Source organism: Mastomys coucha, unplaced genomic scaffold (assembly GCF_008632895.1).
Source record: "Mastomys coucha isolate ucsf_1 unplaced genomic scaffold, UCSF_Mcou_1 pScaffold18, whole genome shotgun sequence".
In the NCBI taxonomy this organism is placed as follows: Eukaryota; Metazoa; Chordata; class Mammalia; order Rodentia; family Muridae; genus Mastomys; species Mastomys coucha.
The window spans coordinates 62,348,184-62,367,364 of NW_022196900.1; the positions used below are offsets into that span (position 1 = coordinate 62,348,184).

The 19,181-nt window shown below is 35.8% G+C and overlaps 1 protein-coding gene across 19 annotated transcripts in view; it reads left to right on the forward strand.

The window, feature by feature from the left end:
• The window catches only part of Mier1 (MIER1 transcriptional regulator), a 52,164-nt gene that overhangs the window by 5,450 nt on the left and 27,533 nt on the right, over positions 1 to 19,181 (forward strand). For 10 of the 19 annotated variants that reach the window (XM_031377995.1, XM_031377991.1, XM_031377990.1 and 7 more), the window contains 2 exons: positions 7,881 to 7,905; positions 11,677 to 11,822. In XM_031377995.1, coding sequence (XP_031233855.1) covers positions 7,881 to 7,905; positions 11,677 to 11,822 — 171 coding nt within the window. Of the gene's footprint in view, positions 1 to 7,880; positions 7,906 to 8,036; positions 8,074 to 8,337; positions 8,480 to 11,676; positions 11,823 to 19,181 lie in introns of those variants that run through there. The other 9 variants (XM_031377993.1, XM_031377994.1, XM_031377998.1 and 6 more) reach the window with 3 other exon arrangements.

Here is a 19,181-nt window from a genome sequence, read left to right on the forward strand (position 1 = left end):
CCCGCCAGCCCGCGTCACCCCCGCCCGCGACTGCTGACCTGCAGTCTAGGTGGGGGGAGCAGGTTGACACACCTTTGATTAATTTAGTAATTTTCCTGAGAGTGGATAGGTGAGCAGGAGAAATTAACCTAGTAGGCCCTATCCAGCTTCAAGCTTGGGACTCTTGCCCCTGGCAGAACCTCCAAGTTTCTTTTCTGCGCTCTAGCTCCTGAACCGGCGAGGCTAAAAAACTTCCAAATCAAAGGTGCCTATATTTATTTACCTTTTTATTTTGCTTTTCTTAGAGAAAACTTTTCTTGTTTCTCTTGTCCCTCCGCTGTAGGATAGAACCCAAGGTTCTTGTGCAAGGCGGATAAGCTAGCTAGCGCTCTTCCACGGAGCCACATCCCTCCCCATCCTTAGCTTCATTTCCTAGTAAACAAGTTCCCTTGGTTAGCGCTCTCAGATTGGTAAGCAAGCAAGTAGCTCTAGGTATAATTAGATCTTAGAATGTGCTGTCGGAAATTATTGTGTCTGGTTTTAAGCCATCGGTTCTGTGGTTTGTTCAATCGGTGAATTTCGTTACTAATTTATTCCCCGAGTTCATATTGTTGTATTTGGACTTTTTTGGATGTCTCTTGAGGCAAGTCGTGTAAATACTTGATTAATAAAGCAGTAAGATTGCTAAACATCTTCGTGTTTATCTGTCGAGGGCACACAAAAATAGATTGAGGAAGTATTTGATTTTTATTTACCACTTAGCTCCCGATTTTCAACTCCTCCATTTTCGAAATGAAGTAGATAGTGGCTACTTTTGTTTATCCATAATATCCTTAAACCTTGGAGTATAGAAACATAAAGTGCTGCCTTTCCTGTACCAGCCAAGCTTCCTGGAGTAGTTTTTAGGGTGTTAACTTGTTCTTCTGTTATAGAATGACCTTTAGATATATGTCAATTTTTTTTTTCCTACTAAAGGAAGAAGAGATTTTCTGGTAGCAAGACTGTTTATTGCCTATATTGAGAAGACTTAATGTTATTTAGGGCTAAAATGGGTTAAGTGTGTTTTTGGTTTTTTGTTTTTTGTTTTTCCTGTTCATAAAGAATTGCAAGACATGAGTAGTGAACACATTACTTTTACTTATCTTAAATGTGCCTGGGTGTGATCCACCAGCCTTTCCTGGACTTCAGTGCTTGTGAAAGATCTGACTCCTGAGCTACAAGAGGAAGTAGAGTGTGTAGCTGGATTTTCAGGTGTCTCATCAGTTAACCTTCACTGGACTCCCATTTGCTGAAAATCCACTGGATATATGAGTAGTTGCTACGCTGCTGTGCTGGGCCTCAGGTCTATGTTGTGCAGTCATACTCCGCAGCAAGTGATTAATACGAAAATACTGAAACCTAAAGAAACGTCACCAAAACACTGAGTGCCAGCATGCAGTTTTTTGTTCTAGAAATGAAAGGTGGCTGCATTACTGTGAGAATGGAAGAAGTGTGCCATTGTGTGTGACATTGGCCACTTATTATTTTCTAGTGTAAGCTGTTCTTTTTAGATCCTCCATCATGTGGAGAGGGAATACTTAGGGCTTGCAGGAACACCCAGATAGGTCAATTTTAGAGACTTGACTTTTGTTTTCATTGCATTGTTTAATGACCTGGTATATATTTTATATTCTTAACTTACTTATCGGCTGCCCTTTGCTTTGGCTGTGTAGGATAGAACCAAGGGTCTCATAAACTTAGAGGAGTGAAGGAACTTTACATGTCAATGAAAATCTCCTAAAATAGGTGAAGAGAAAAGTAAATTTATAATTTTCCTTGTCTCAATTTTTTTTTTACAACAGTAATTTTGAAAAAAAAATTGGTGGCGAGATGATTGGTAGAAATGTTTTACCTCATACAGACTGTTCATGTGGTTATTCTTTATGATGTATAGAGCAAACATTTTGCATTCTGAACTTTTGTGCTTTTGATTAAGAGAAACTGGGGCAGTGTCTGTTTATTTGGTAAATGTAGGGTACTTACTAAAGAAGCACTGCTTTAGACCAAATCGTAAGTATTCTGCTCATGGTATACTGTTCTCCCCCACTTCAGAGAATGATCCTGACCCTATTTTTCTAAAAAATACTTGATTTGTGAACTATAACTGTCATTAAATGTGATTGAAGTAGGTAGCAATTCTTTTTTATACGGATCTGGCCATCTTTGTGAACTTATACAGGAAGTATATGTTTAGTGGTTCTTCAATTGTGGTAACATTAAACGAATTTGCTGTGCACAGAGGAGTTAGTACACGTTCCCCTTCATAGTTCTTTTTGGTAGTATTTCTCAGTGCGTATTATCCCTTAAGATTGCATACTGTAAGGTTACTGAAATAGGCTCTCCTAGTTATACTAACAGGGAGGAAATTACAGAGTAGTCTCAGTTTTACAAAGTCAGTGAGGAGGAAAAAAAAATAAAGGGAAGAAATAGTTGATCCTTAGGGCTTTTTAAGGAGTGTGGTGCAGGGACCTTTGGGAACAAAGAATTTTGTCATTTAAATTTCAGAGTATGTAAATATACATGGATTCTAAAAGAAAAAAAGCCACAGTACAATTTAAGATCAATTTTTTTCACCTGAACCTCACATCTCTAACAAACAAAATATTTAAATGGACTTCCACAATGTATTAGTTTAAATATTTTCAACAATAATAATACATTTACTTACTATAGCATCCATCCAGCTTTCACGCGTGCGTGCATGTGCACGCGCACACACACACTCAAATAAAACTCATATTCCTTGCTTAGCATTATTTGAGTTTACTTGGATTTTATTTTGGTTTGTGTATTTTTAAGGAATTGGATCAAGTTCTGTTTCTCTTCAGGGTTAGTTTCCCCTCTTTCATAGCAGTGAATTAAAACTGTAAGCAATTGTCTATAGTGGTGATGAGTTTCATTTTCTTTGTTTATTATTTGTTCCTCAAAGCTATCCACAATAGGAACTCCACTGCTGCCTGAGTCTTAAAATACTTAATTTGGTAGGACTAAGAGCCAACACACTTATTAATATCCTAGGTGGGAGAAATAAAAGCAGTTAATTTAAGGTAATGTTGGTGAAACTAATCAATTTCCTATATAATTTAGATGCGAACATTGCCAATGAAGCATAAGTATGTCTTTATGGAAATAAACAGCTATATAAAAATGTCTTGTTTGATGTTCAGATCAAGCATGGTATGGTTTCAAAAGATTAGCAAGTGGCTTCAGAATTCATTGTGACTTAGCCGGTGCTTGGGGTTTTCTGTATAACTTTTATAAGTGTGTGTGTGTGTGTGTGTGTGTGTGTGTGTGTGTGTGTGTGTGTGTTTCTAAAGAAGCACCACACAATAGCTTCATGCCAACTGGCACAGCCTTTTCTTATAGTTATAAATTTAAAAAATCAAGTCAGAAAACAATATTAAACTTTGGCCACATTTTGAGTAATGCATAATGAAAGTAAACCTAAGTTTTAAAGGCACTTAAAGAAATGTAAGGCTTTTCACCATAGAGAAAATGAAACTGATCAGTGTTTATGCACTTGTCCTCTGTGTAGCACAGTCAAGTCCCAAACCCAGACTTCTGGGTTCCTGGTGATTATCTTCCATAAAGCTATTCTACCTTCAGAAATCACCTTCAAGTGGTCTGCAGAGGAATGGCATTCCTGAGAGGAAAGACAAGTTTAAGTGACATACATCTGTATGGAGGAGCGTGTAATGGAAAGCTTTTGACACGGTGGTGTGCATCCTGGAATAGGATGCCCCAGCTCCATCATCTTAGCTTGGTTCCTCCATCCTTTATGAATCTGACTTATCGACAACCTTCCCAAGAAAGTGATGGCAACACTTAAAGAAATGGTGCTAGAATTGTTTTGAGGAGGCAAAGTCACTAACATTTTTTTTTTGCATTGAAGATTCAATGAATCTTTGAACATGATTTTGTAAAAATAATAGTAATATTCTATCTAGTCTGTTTTCTAGGTTTGGTTTTTGACTCTCATAAATTAGAGTTTTCAGTTTTAGAGAACTGCAAAAAGGAACTGAACATGGTTGAAGCCCTGAGATTAGAACACTGACCTTATCAACCAACATCACACAGTTGTGGAGTGAGGAGGCATGCTGGAGCAGTTTAGCAGAGCTCTTGCTTACATCTCAGCCTCTTGTTATCTTTGATGTCCTCTGCCTAGTCTTAATGCTTTCCATCTTACATAAACATATGTACCAAAAGGACTAACATTTTAAAATTATGGTTAACAAATAGTTAAAAGTACTAGTTTTTAAAAAGATTTTAAAAGACGTAGCATTCCAAAAAACAATCCTCATTTTCTTTTTAAAAAAGAATGAGTAGTGCATGAGAACAATTAAAAGTTAAGCAATATCTGCTTCCTGACTCATTCCCTGGATGTAGCTGTTACTATTGATTTTATTAAACTCCCAATATATTTTTTAGTATTTCTTCCCTTCTTTTATCCCAAACATATAACCTGTCACATTTCATTACAAACTCATGGTCTCCTGTTACTTGGAAGAGCTGTGTATCATTTATAGACTATGTAAATAATGAATTTAAAAAATTTTACCCAACTCCTTGCTTTGAACAAGCTAGGGCAATAAGTAATACACAAACACGCATGCACACATATATCTTGATGTGTGCCTATAGGTGTAATAGTAGGCTATGTTGAAATTGGTAAAAGATACCCTGAGTGGTTACACTCATTCGTAATTTTTTGTAGTAATAGTGTTTGAGTCTGTTTTAAGGACATTTTAATCCTCTAATTCCTTTTGTTTATGCTCATAATTTTTTTTAAATATTAAAAGCAAAATAGAAGATGGTTAAATAAGGATACTAGTTTCTAAAGAAACATAACTGTTAAGCAAGATAAGTACCAATTTGTTTTTATATTTTAAACATGCTTTGAGCTGGTAAAAAGATTTTAGAAATAGAAAGTAACAAGAAAAGAAAAGAGAGCAGAGGTTGGCTTGTCTTAGAGGTATGAGGTATAGAGGGATCTTGAGAAATAAGCCTCCTCAGCTCTGCCTTTACCGACCATGGAACCTTTGTCTTTTCAGTGCATGGCCCAAGTTTACTATTGTATGAAATGAGCAGACAGGCGAGGTGCTGATGCCACAGTTACGAGTAAAATAAAGTAATTGCATTTGAGAATGTGTAGCACTATGAGTGTAAATTCTGCTGCTCTCTTTCTTGTTACAAAAATGCTCTCATTCTATATTAAAACCCATGTATTGTGATTTTAAACTCAAGTTCATCTCAAAAGGTAATCATTTTTGCCATTTGAGTAAAAGTTCACAATAAGAACTTTTAAAATGCTTGTTTTCAGCAGATAATGATTTAATTGGGTGAAATTAAGTTACAATAAACTAATCTCACCCTTCTCTCCTAAACTGATAACAACAACATATTTGCAACATAAAGTACTAAAATGTATAAACACTTAGCATGTCCTGTCCCTCTCCAGTCTGTGAATGCTACTTTCCAACTAACCCAATATGTCTGACAGAGTATCAGCTCTCTGTAAATATTAAGAGATGTGTTCAGTGGAGTACCCTATACTCAACAATTGTGCCAGTCCTCTAAATATAGGCTCCTCTTAAGGAATAGAAAGTATTTAGGGTCTTTTTAAAATTTCAAGCTGGCAATTATTTGCTGATACTATTCATCAGTATGGTATTGTTACTGTTGGTGAGAGGTTTCTAATAAACTGAAATATGCAGCTTCCATATTCAGTGTCCCATTATTGATAATAGTTAATGCCATTTAAAACCTTTTCCTACCCAGGCGGTGGTGGTGCACGCCTTTAATCCTAGTGCTTGGGAGGCAGAGGCAGGCGGATTTCTGAGTTTGAGGCCAACCTGGTCTACAGAGTGAGTTCCAGGACAACCTGGGCTATACAGAGAAACCCTGTCTCGAAAAACAAAACCAAAAAAAAAAACAAAACCTTTTCCTGTCCAGTAGTATTACTGTTAGGCAGAAGATGTGTGTTGTGCCTGGCCCTCCAGCCCCCAAGACAGGTCTCACTGTATATTTCTGGCCAGCCTGAAAGTCTGTGTAGACCAGACTAGTCTCAGACCTCACCAAGCTCTCTATTCTCCTCTGTCTCCTGAGTGCTAGGATTAAAGGTATTCTACCACACTTGATTTCAGAAAGATTTTTTTTTTTAAATCAGAAAACTGTAAAAATAAAATATTGGAATGTTTAAAAAAATAATGTTCTGGAGGCTTCTCTTTGAATTTTAACCCATAAGAAATTGTGGTTATTTGTACCATGTATGTATATGTATGTATGTGTGTGTGTGTGTGTGTGTGTGTGTGTGTGTGTATATATATATATACATATATATATAGTTTTAGACATTTACTTAAAAAGGGAAAGGGGTGTGATGAGACTTTTCTTTGGTATTGATCAACTTGGCGCCAAATGAAGTCATTAAACCGGGTAGTTGTCCAAAGGTTAGGCTTTATAGTTGGGATAAAGATTTTAAAATGTTTATTTGCTGGATAATTTGTGTGGTGTGTATACCCGTTTTATGTCAGAATTGTGTGGCTCTGCCCTTTTATGGTTATAGAATTCTTTCTGTAACATCCTGCTCTCCAGCTTCCCATCAGAGAAACCAAACTAAATTCTACTGACTGTTCTGGCATGGTCACTTTTAAATAATGGTGGTGTGGTATAGGAAATGCATAATACTGCCGACAGTTTTAGGGTTTGTGTGATGATGATGTTAAGAAAAACCATGCTGAGGGGATGAGTTATTCTTCTATAGAAGTTTAGAGGTAAAAATTGGACCTTTGCAAGAAGCCAACATAGATCACTACTGGAATCTGGAATGCTTTGCTTACGACAGTAACATGACGTAGGCAGCTTTCAAAATGGAACTAAAATACCTCACACAGATATGTCTAAATCCCTGGCTCTTGAAAATTGAACATTTTCTCCATTTGTTTATTGCCTTGCCTCTTGGCCCTGTTGTGTTTAGTAGAAGAAATAACTCTTAGTAACGTGCTCCATGTTTTGCTAGTGATTTCTGCCTTCTCACAGCATCCATATGTAGCTCTGGGTAAATTGGCATCTAAGTTCTCCCATGTTACTGGATTTGTCTAGAAGGAATTCCATGTTTAAAGATGATTTGTTTATAATTGTAAGGAAGCTAAATTGAGATAAAATAACCACACTGTCCAGCAGCAATTAGTAAAAGTCATTGCTACCAATTTTATCTTTCTATTTTCCCATGTATGGTTGTGTTACTGAGTGAGCAGCACAGTGATGGTGTGGTTAGTGCTGCTGCACACCTGTGAGCTCTGCACTTGGATGCTGAGATTAGTGCCGGCCTTATCTGCACTGCAGAACGATCTAATCTCAGAGGCTGAGGTGGGGACACAGTTGCCGGTAGAACACTTGCCTAGCAGGGATGTGTCTGAAGCTCTGGGTTCCATCCCTAGTACCGTGGTGGTAGGGAAGTGGGGTTTCCTACCTCCTGTTTCCTAATTTTTGTTTTAAGCTTTAGAGACCGTTTGCTAGCAAACTTGTATATAGTTATTTCAGTGTAAATAGGAAAACATCTATATTTGAAGATGTTAAGTTCTAAAATCATACCTGCTAATTCTCCTATGTTTTTGAGAACTGTATTTGTTTTTAAAATGTGAATTAATTCTATATTACTATTTTTGCTTCTAAATCCAGAATGTTTCAGGTTTTTCTTTCAGGTTTAAGCATAATGGAAGGGAAAAAATAATATGAAAAATTTAGTTTGTGTTAGACATTAAAACTTACTGTTGTTTTGGTGTCATTAGTCAGAGTAGTTCTTACAATGTTTATAAAGGTATACTACACAAAAATGCTAATTTGTTTTCTTTTCCCTTCAGCCATCTGTTGAGTCTTCAAGTCCAGGTAAGTATTTTTTATGTGTTTTTATAATCTTGTTTGACTAACGTTTGTCCTATTAACATAAAGGCTAGAGGAGCTAGACTGCTATCTGACTTGCTTTTCTTCTGAATGCTTCTTTTTTTCTGGGGAAAAAGAAATGGATGAAATGTTTGCCTGCCCATGAAAGTACAGGTGAGGCCGCTGAGTCCATCTCCTGCTTGGGCTCTCATTCCCCTCTTTGTCCTCTCGTCTTCCCTCCCTTCCAGTCTCCTCAATTGCTGTATGTGTTTCTTACAGTTTAAAGTTGCTATTTAACTGTAAGTATATGAAATAATACTCTTGAAAAGGAGTTAGCTTAAAGATTCTCAGAACGTTTTATTTGAGAAAAAACTGCTCACATATTTACCATTGAGGGGCATAGTAAAATACAGTAAGCCAGCCATTCAGCGGGAGTTGTATTGTAAACATACCGATTTGTTTTTAGATCTAAAGAATATGGTAGTTTGTATATATACTCGTACCTGTTTTTCTAGGATTTTTTTATTCTCTCTTCAATACTGAACACATTGTTGTACTTGTTGGACGGGAGCCCTCTGAGGTGTGTTTTGTTTGAAAATATCTCATATTGAATATTTAGCAAAATGAATTTTGAATATGGATGCAATTGATATTTGTATTGTAATTTTTAGAAAGTTTTTTTATGCACTTAATGAGTAGTCCTTTTTAATAAACCAGGATGCTTTCCATGGACATAAATTGTTTTGTTTTGGAGGTTGGATTTAATCTAAATAATTTGAATGTTCGCTTACATTTGCCTTTATCTTTATTTCAGCTAAAAATGTCTTCCTTTGTTTGTATGCCAGAGTAAAGTCTTTGTGACTATTTTTTTTTAACTTTGTGGTTTGTAAGTGAGTTCTAGATGGTAGGACTTAGAAGTAATCTGAAGTCAGAAAAATGTTATATCACTGTATTGGTTGTGGAATATAGAAATATTTCCACTATTTCTTTTTCTTTCAAAACCACAGAAATAATTTTACTGGTTCCTAGTGTCTATTTATGTAATAGAGTCACTAGTCTTTAGATTTTTCAAGGCATTAATCAATAAGTTTGTAGATACCAGGACTTTAACAAGAAGAACATTTGTTGCTATGCTCAGTTACAAAGAGTTACTGAAGTTGATAGAATTAAGGAATAGATACCAACCTCAAAGGGAAAACACGTTTAACTGTCAAAGTCTGTCCTGCTTTTCATGGCATCTGTACCTGGAAGTCAGTGCTAGCAGTCATAGTTACATGACTGTGCTAAATGACTTGTTTGTAGACTCAGTCAGTGTCAAAGTGCAGACACAGTACAAAATTGGTATATGTAAGAGTTATTGGAAGGGTTTTTTGTTTTGTTTTGTTTTTAAAGTGATTAAATAGGTAAGCATGATACACTACCCTAAAGTTATCTCTGTGCCTTTGAAAAGATGATGTCTTCAAAAGTAGAAGACAAAGGAGTCTTCTAACTTAACTGTATCTTAACTCCATAGCAGAATACTTGGGCGAAGCAAAAGACATCTGGAAACTGTCCTAATAATGGTTCTGGCATCTGGCAGACAATAAAAGGATGTTTAGTTACTGCATACCAATAAGGTAGTAAGAACTCATACCAAACAAACATCAATTAAGACAAGAAAATAGTTAAAATTGCAAGTTTATATGTGGCATGTATGTGGGAAAACAGTTGGAATAAAACAAGCTCAGTTACACTTAAGCATTTAGTATAAAGAATGAGAGAGTTTTCAGGCCTTCAGGTAGAACTGTCACAAGTGATGACAGACAAACGATAAAGACTTCAGGTAAGTAATATGACATTCATGATTTGGACCTGTGTACTAGTGAGTTGCAATGATTTTTGTCAATATCTATACTTAATAAGAATTATATTATGCTTAGGATAATAATATCCAAAGAGAGGAAGGAGATGTAATTTTTGTGTGGGGGGGGTTTTGCCTATATACGTATATGTACTGTGCATGCAAGCGCACAGATTTCAGAAGAACCCTCTAGAGCTTGAGTTAAGGTGGGTGCTAGAAACTGAACCCAGGTGCTCTGCAAAAGCAAAAGTCATTAAGCCATCTCTCCAGCTCTAGTAATACAGCTTTTTTGTTTTTGTTTTTCAAGTCTTTTGATCTGTAAGGGTGACTATAAGTGTAGCTTGCTCTGCGAAAATACTTCATTGTTGATTGCTAAATGTCCGAAGAAAAGTATCAGGAAAGTGAACGAAAAGATGATAAGGCCAAAACTCCAAGTAATGGTTCTTAAATCATGCTCTCCTGCGAACTCTCCTGGGAGTCCAGTAGTCTAACTGCTAGAAACTAATGAAATTAAGATAGTCTCTTATAAGAAATTAAGACAGGATGCTTTTCTGTTTTTTATATAAATCCTTCTGAAATTTCCATAATGACTAATAATCATTTTCATTAAAATCTAGTATAAAATAAAATTGAATGCCATTATTTATACTTATTTTATATTTAATATCAATTTTCAAACCCTTCTCAAAAAGCATTGTGCTTGCCAGATGCTTTTCCTTCTGTTGGGGTGTACAGGTTGGTCACACATGTTAATAAACTTAGGTGCTCCTTATGTGTTTTTGAGATAAGATATGTAGAGGACTTGGGGAAAGTTTGGAACACGGTAGTTGAAGTTGTAGCCTGGATTCAGCTGTCAGTGCTGGTCCTGTGGTTAGAAGTGCTGCTTACATACCTTAGGCCTTGCATCCTCCTCCCCTCCTCCTCTTAGTGGGGTGGTAATGCCCACCTTGTACCACTGCTTTGAGTTCTGAGATGTTTGTCAAATAATTGTGCATATTATTTGGCACATTGTAAAAGAAATGGTTCTGAAAAGGTGAGAGTTGACTAAAGGACTCAGATCTATCAGAATGCCCTGGTTTCTTCATTTTACTTGATGATTTTCTTCAGGATGGTGTTAATGCAACCCTTAATATGGCACACTTGTTTATAAGCAAGCAGTGTTTTTCCAGACTGCAGTCTTGGTTTGGCAGTAATCAAAATGTGGGAAATGTCTACAGAACACCCATATTCCCAGTTTCTCTTGCCTATTTGAGGATAACCCTATTGATTCTAGTAGCATTCCCCCCCAAGCCTGGTTAAATATTGGTTAGGATATACAGTTCCTTTGAGCTATTTGAACTACCTTTGATTAAAAGTTTTATATATCGTCTTAATACATTTTACTCTTATAACCCTCGAGTTATTTCAGATCAAAGTCAACTGCATAAGTTCAAGATAACTACTCAAGTGTTAAAATGTTTTCAGGATACTGCTGTGATATAACATGTATTTTCACTAGACAGACAGATGTTGCTTAACAGCAACATTCTGATAAACTCAGGTGGTTGTGCAAGTATCAGAATATACCTCTTCATGCCTACCACATACCTAGACTGGGTTTTATAGCCACTGTAATATATGCAGCCTGTCATTGACCTAAAGTTTATTCTGTAAGAGATGACTGTATTTTCTGGGACCAGAGAGACTTGAACAGTAAGGGTGTTAAAGCATTGTTATGTTTTATTCTTCCCTCCACACAAAAGACCATTCTTTCTTGATAAGCTTTTATTTTCTTTATAACGTGATGAGTAAAGATAATTTTTTAAAGTAGAAACATATTTACTTTGTCTATCTTTTTTCTTGTCCTTTTTGACATACATCCAAATAAACTGTATATATACTAAAGTGTCACTGGTAAGATTCACTGAATCTGGCTTACCATATATGTTCTTTACTAGGAGGCTCAGCAACATCAGAAGACCATGAGTTTGATCCATCAGCTGACATGCTGGTTCATGATTTTGATGATGAGCGAACATTAGAAGAAGAAGAAATGATGGAAGGAGAGACAAACTTCAGTTCTGAAATAGAGGATCTTGCGAGGGTAAATAGCCTTTACTAGGGTGAAGTGGGACAGCATGTGGGGAGGGGATCCTGGAGACTGGTGCTCTGTTTATGCTGGAAATGTTGATATAACCATAGGTGGGTTATTTAACATTTGAAGTTGGAGCTTTAAAAAATGGATAAAATAAAGGAATTCAGTAGTAATTTTTGGTAAGACATACATACATCTGTGTCAGAAATGGACCATGAAAGAATACTAGATATTCTCTCAGGGACCTTTTTCTTCAGTTACTGGTTTTTTTATTTACTCTCTTCAGGGTAAGTAGATACCCTAAATGTCATCAGTTTCCTTTTTTAATTAAAAACTTCTAGATTGTGTCTGTTTCTTGCTATTAGGATTACCTTTGACCTTTATACACCAATCTGTCCTTTTCATTTTGGAGAACTTTTCTCATTTGTATTCTCTCCACTCTCTGACTTTGCCTATACTCCATTTTCTCTTCAGTGTTCTCTGCACGTTCTTGTTGACCTAAACTTCAGATTTTTGTTTTGTTTTATTTTGTTGGTTTGGTTTGGTTTGGTTTTTTTGGGTTTGTTTTGTTTTTTGGGGGGGGGGGGGATCGTTGGAAGACATTGTTTCTGTGTAGCCTTGGAACTCAGAGATCCATCTGTCTCTTGCCTTTCCAGTGCAGGAATTAAAAGTATGTGCCACCAACACCTGTCTTATATATTATTTTGATTATTGGTGCCAGACCTATACTTCTGTTGAATAAGTGCTCAGAATGTACTATGAAGGTCAGCTGCATCAGAATATGCAATAGACTCTTTAGTACAGCAAATCTCCCCAGAGAGGGCTCCCAGTATGTCTACATGTGCACAAAGCAAGTTTGAGCCACATGCATACCAAGTCTAAAAAGTACCAGACTTTGTAGTTTATAGTTTCTGCTTGGTTTTTTTAGTTTGTACTTCTGGATTAACATTAGTATTTCTGGTTTTATTCATCAACTTGACTTTTTCTTCAGACATTCAGCAAATACCTCTAAAATTGTATACATTTAAAACAAAACTTAGTATTCCCTTATTACTTGTTCTTTCTGTCTATAAAAAACTGTCACTTTAAAAAGTAATTATATTTATTTGCTGTTGCCTAAGTCTGGAACCAGGGAGAACTTTACCTTTATTACCAACATTGAGTTTATAAGTAAGCCTGTTATTCTTCTCTGCTAAAATATCTTCAAAAAAAGTTCTTGCTCCATATGTACCTCAGTAGGTATTTTTCTATTCTACACTATCATGACCACTTTCTAATTGGTTTTCCTATTTCATGTTTTATTATATGTCTACTAATATATTTCCATTCAGTATCTGTAATAACCTTTCTAAAATGTAAGCCCTTTTATTTTAACCTCATATAACTAAAGAAAAATCTTGATTTCTTAATCTTGCTGTAAAACCAACTGCTTGATAGGACTTTTTCCATTTACCACAAACTACCTGTTAGGCTGTACCTTATTAACTGCTGTTATTCTTGGTTTAGTTAGTTTGTTCCAGCTTTGAGTTTTAATTGGCTTTCTGGGATCTGGATTCTTTACCTTCTCTGGATATGCTAATTATATACTCTATCCTTGTCAGTATGGTTTAGTTTTGTTTTTTCACAACAGCTTATACATATTTGTATCTATAGGTAATACCTATGCCCTTCATTAACTTCACAAGGCAAGCTGCTGTTCTCTAATAAAACTTCTATGTATGACCTAATATGCTCCATGGTAAAAGAAGTGTATAACAGAGATAGTGCTGGGAGAGAAAAATGGAGGGGATTACTCTTGTATAGTGATTATCTTGTGTTTCAGAATTTAGTTGGGGATTTGAAAGTAGTCCTGATACCATTTAGTTAAATCTTGCCAGGGTCCTGTTGGGATCATTTAGTTACTAAAACTAGCATTATCCACAGGGCTTGTGCAATTTTTTTAAACTTTTACCAGAGAACTGAATTTATTTTTGGTGGCTATATTGTGTATTGATTATTACAGAGTCTCTCACTGTATTTGAGGTCAGGAACAGTCTTTAAAAGTAACAGGGTAGTCAGTCATTGCTATTTTTTTTTCTTTAGGAAATGTTAATTTAAATCTATACAGGTTAAAGAAGGTAAAAAAAAGAGAATAGAACTAATCCTATGTTTTCATCTCTAGCAGTTTTTGAACTCAGAATGTCCTGACTTCCACATAGAGCAAGGTCTTAGGTTTCAGTAGCTCCATATCTAGAACTTTCATAACCTGAAACAAAACAGTGTGTTAGATTTTGTGTAGTTACAAACTTTATAGCTATGAACCAAATTAATTTCTTTTAAGAAACAAACCAGTTTGTCTTATTGATTACTCATTTGCTTATATAGCAGCAAGATGGTGGGTGGTAGCGCTTTTCGTTTGGAGCTTTCATTGTTTGACGTCTGTCTTGTTTGTTGCTTTAATGTAATTATGAACAAACTTTTCACAGTTAATTCATTCACAAATAAGCAAGAAATTTCACTTTCACCTCTGAGTTCTTTCAGATCAAAATCAACTGAGTAAGTTAAAGATAGCTATTCAAATAGTAGAATCCTTTGAAGGTACTTGTAATTTCATTCAACTTGAATTCAAAACTTTTCAGTGAGTATTAAGTATTATAATAAAATTAGAAGAAGTGGTTAAAGTTTATTGTGGTATTATTAGGAATGCTAACGTTATTTACATAAAGTCTATAAACTATTTGGTTGCTGTGAATTTCCAGTACCAAAATTTAACCTTTTCCAGTGCTTTGTTAAAATTCAAGAGACCAAGCATGAACACAATTCCAGTACTACAGTCAGGAGAAAGATTACTGTCAACTACATCTATATATTTAAATGCATTGTAAAAGAAAAAACTCTTAACAAAATCTATACTTACTATGCACTTTAAAGCACTGGATTTCCAGTTAAGCAAGGTAACTTAGCCTTATATCAGATTGCATCAGGGTAATGAACATTTTACCTGAAGTCAGATTTTGAGAAAGAAAATATAGGTGCATATATAAGTAAGTAGTCAAGCCAGTGGGTTAGGAAGCACAGGCACATACTTTTAAAATTGCTATTACGTAAGCATATAACTTGATTGACATTGTTGAACTTCCATCTTTATAAAGATGATAACGTAAAGCACTTGGCAAAGTGTCTGGCACATGATAAATTAAATCTTAGTTGTATCATTCCTGCTGTTCTCAGAGAAAGCTAATGTACAAGTGTGAAAAGGTGCTCTATTCCCTGTAGCTTTTGTTTTCTGTCGTCCTTTTTCTATATCCTTATTTTTGGATGAAGGTTAAAACACTGCTTCTTATGATGCTTCAATGTAAGTTGAATGAAAACCCTTAATACTTGGTAGAATATAAATTTTGATAATGAAACTACCTATGATGTTCTCTAAAATAGGTTATTGATAGACCTTAGTACAATGATGTCCAGTAGAGTAGGTCCACTCAACGTCTTCTACCCTGCTATTATATGTACCACCCCCATTCCCACCCTGTTCCAAATACGCAGATGATGTCTTCCAGTCTGTTGTTAGAAATAACACACACACACACACACACACACACACACACGATGTCAAAGTCAGTGTTCTTTGACCCAAGGTTTAATATCTTCAGTGTTTGTTTTTCCATGTGTTCTCTAAGAAAAATGCTGGCAAAATGCTCTGAAAGCCTCTGCTGAGGCTGTATTGTGTTCACCTTTTAGCTGAGAGACTAGAGGAAGCCAGTAAAGCCCATCAGGGATAGACTGCTGGGAAAGTGTAGACTGCTCTCTCAGAGAAGGTCTGCTTCTATAACTGTCTCTAGTTACAAATAAACATGGGCTTCTAGGTGGCACGTACTTTTAACTCATAAGCTGAGGTGAAAAGATCATGCATTGGAAACTAGCTTAGGCTACAAAGTAAGTTCTAGGTCAGTCTAGACATAGAGTAGGCTTTCCCAAAAGACAAAAAAGTATATAATACTAGTAGGAATTTAACTATTCTTCCTGCATTTCTGCTTTCTTTTTTATCTTTTTTTTTTTTTTTTTTTTTTTTTTGGCTGGGTGTGGGAAGGTCATGGTCTCAGCTCTACACACCAGCTTGTCTCTGTACTAAAGGTGGAGTCCTGGCTACAGCTCCACAGTTCTGCTCCAAAGCCTAGAACTTGAAGTATTCTTCCTGCTTTGCTCTCTGATGCTGATTGTAAACCTATGCCGAGTTTTATCTGAACTTTTTGTAGAGTCATGTTCCTTGTACATTTTATCAAATACAATATGAAAACTTGGTACTTGTGTTCAGTAAACTAGGGCTATAAACATTTCCATTTTTTTCAGCCATCAACCTTTTTCTCTCCCCTGTCCCTACTCAGGGTAGTGCTGGATACTGACTCAGTAATTTTTCTTGTGTTTTAGACTTTTATACTTTTCTTCTTAGTTATTCTGAAAAATATAACCATAAAAACAGTATTTATTAGCTTTGCTTGCATGCTAATGAACAACCAAGAATAATTCTGATGAGTAAATTATCACAAAAAGTAATCACGAGGCTCAGACCTAGACAAAAAATGGTCATTTAAGAAATCTAAGTGTGGGCTGGTGAGATGGCTCAGCGGGTAAGAGCACCAGCTGCTCTTCCAAAGGTCATGAGTTCAAATCCCAGCAACCACATGGTGGCTCACAACCACCTGTAATGAGATCTGACTCCCTCTTCTGGCGAGTCTGAAGACAGCTACAGTGTACTTACATATAATAAATAAATAAAAAAAAAAAGAAATCTTAAGTGTAACAGAAATTAAATTTAAAAACAAAACAAGCCAAAACCCTACTACATCTGTGATTAATCTATTAGGATCTTTCCATAACCTATATCCTTTGGAATAATAATGGGAGAGGATATAGTTTTCATTTACTATGGAAAGCTTTTATCACAAGGGTCTGCTCTTTTAGTTTTGGTGTTTAAGTGACATAATGACTGTGTACCAGTTCTGTCACTGATCCCTCTACTTGAGCCCCTTCAGGTATTGGTGAGGTCACTTTTTACCCCGCCTCTGCCCTTCCTTTAAAATATTGGAGGTGTCTTGAGATTTTTGAGAAATAATATTTTATGAATTGGGTTGTACTTCTTATCTGTGCTACAATGAAGAAAACAGTCTCTGATTTAAATATTGTTTTTCAGAGTGAAATTCCCTTCTATACAGTTATTATGTCATCTAACCTTTTGTAAGCTATTGTCATGTTAGTGAAAGATTTTTAAAAACAATGTCTCTGCTTTTATTAAGCTTCATTTCCTCCCACTGGAGAGGCTGATTCACTGATATATTATCCTACACCTGTTAAATTAGTGGCCTTTTGTACTCATGAAGAAATCATACTTGGAAGTTTTTAAAAATGCAGATTAGAGACTCCTCATCTAAGATATTAGGCCAAGATATTATAGGGTAAGACCAACATCCTATTCTACTGATAAATTTTCAAGCTGTCAGGACCCTGAGTGGGAGTTGTTTGATATGTTCTAGGGTGGACCAAGTATTGAGGTCTATTCAGAAGATGACTTCAGAGTAGAGTATTGCCATTTAAACGAGCTCTGTTAAATTGTTACTTCATACTCACTTCAATAGTAATATCCATTGTCCTAAAAAATGAACTAAAAATAGAACAGGTTGTTTATGAATTCTTAAAGCTGTTAGTTATGAGTGATAGTTGCAAACTGCCATGTTAATGTTTCTTTTAGTTTGACTTTCATACATAGCTTTAGTGGCTCTTACTAATTTTATTAACTTTAGTTGCTGAACCTACTTCTTACTTGGGCTGCCCAGTGAGTTTAAGGAAAGTTAACACAAGCCAGAATTAGGAGGCTCAGGGGTTAAACTCTTTAAAACAGCATGTGCTGTATCTCTATGATTTGCTTCCTTAATATGAGTAAAAAACGTAGCAAACATTACCATCCGATAATGTTAGCTAACTAGGGAGACTACGTGCTTCTGGCTACTTTCATTCTTGGAGAAAGTGAAGTCAAAGCACATAGCTCAGGTGCTTGACCACTAAGAAATGCATTGGGAAGGCTGTTAATGTGTATGAAGATTTCCCTTTTTCTAACCTTCTTTTTACTCTTCTATGTATTGGTTTTGAAGTTCTATTCCTTATAAGTAGCATCTCCTAATCTCAATTTTCAGTGTCCTTGGTGCATCTCAGATTTCCATGTGCCAGTTCCTTCAATATCTAAATATGGTCTTGGTTATACATTTAAAATAACACAGCATGTGGGGCTGGTAAGATGGCTCAGTGGTTAAGAGCACTTCTGGAGGTCCTGAGTTTAATTCCCAGCAACCACATGGTGGCTCACAACCATCTGTAATGGAATTTGATGCCCTCTTCTGGTGTGTCTGAAGACAGCTACAGTGTACTTAAGTATAATAAATGAATAAATCTTTAAATTTCTAAAAAAAGAAAAAATAACACAGCATTACTGTGAGTTATTTCATCAGGCATAGTGATGCCTTGTTGGATGCAGCCATTCCTTGTTAAACTATAGCATCTACTAAGTATTAGGCCCTTTAGAACCGAACTCTCTTCCAAAATAGGCTCACAGGTTGATTTATAATGTACAGTATAAATATAAATGGCCTTTTCTTCCTGTGAGGAATTTATAGATTATAATTACTAGATTTTTTTTCATTTTGGTTTAAAAAATGTGGTGGTGGTGATGGGTATATGTCAGAGTGTATATGTGGGTACAGGTGCCCAAGAAGGTCAGAGGTGTCACATCCCCTGGAATTGGAGTCACAGGCAGTTGTGAACTGCCCAGTTTAGGTGCTGAGAACTGAATCTAGGTTCTCTGCATGAGCAGTAAGTTCCCTAAACAAACATACACACCCCTGCATGGATTCTAAGTAAGGGGAGGTTAATTTTGTGTAACCAACTTATGTTACACCTTCCAATGTATATATTCCCCTGCAGAAATGTGTTTGATATGTGAGCTAGCTGTCTGTTGATCAGTAAAGTACATGATAGAAAATTATAAAATATATTATCTTAAAGAGCACTAGTTGTTCTCTAGGTTCTAAATTGACATGTATGTCTTTCTTTAGAACACATATGTATATTTGTGTTTGTGTGTTTATGTTCGATAGTTTGGGCTAGACCTTGATTTTTTTTTTTCTTTTATACTCAGAATCTATTGTTTCTAATGCTTGATATCACTTGATTAGTAACTGCCTTCTATAGAAAACTGGTTTTATTTTCCCAAATAAGGCTATTTCTTCATTTTCTTCACATGGGTATGTCTTTTGGAGACATTGAAGAAGGTCCTGACTAAGACCCTAAGATACACTAGTAAGAGTATCAACTTTTAGAGTTTGAGGATGAAAATTTGGC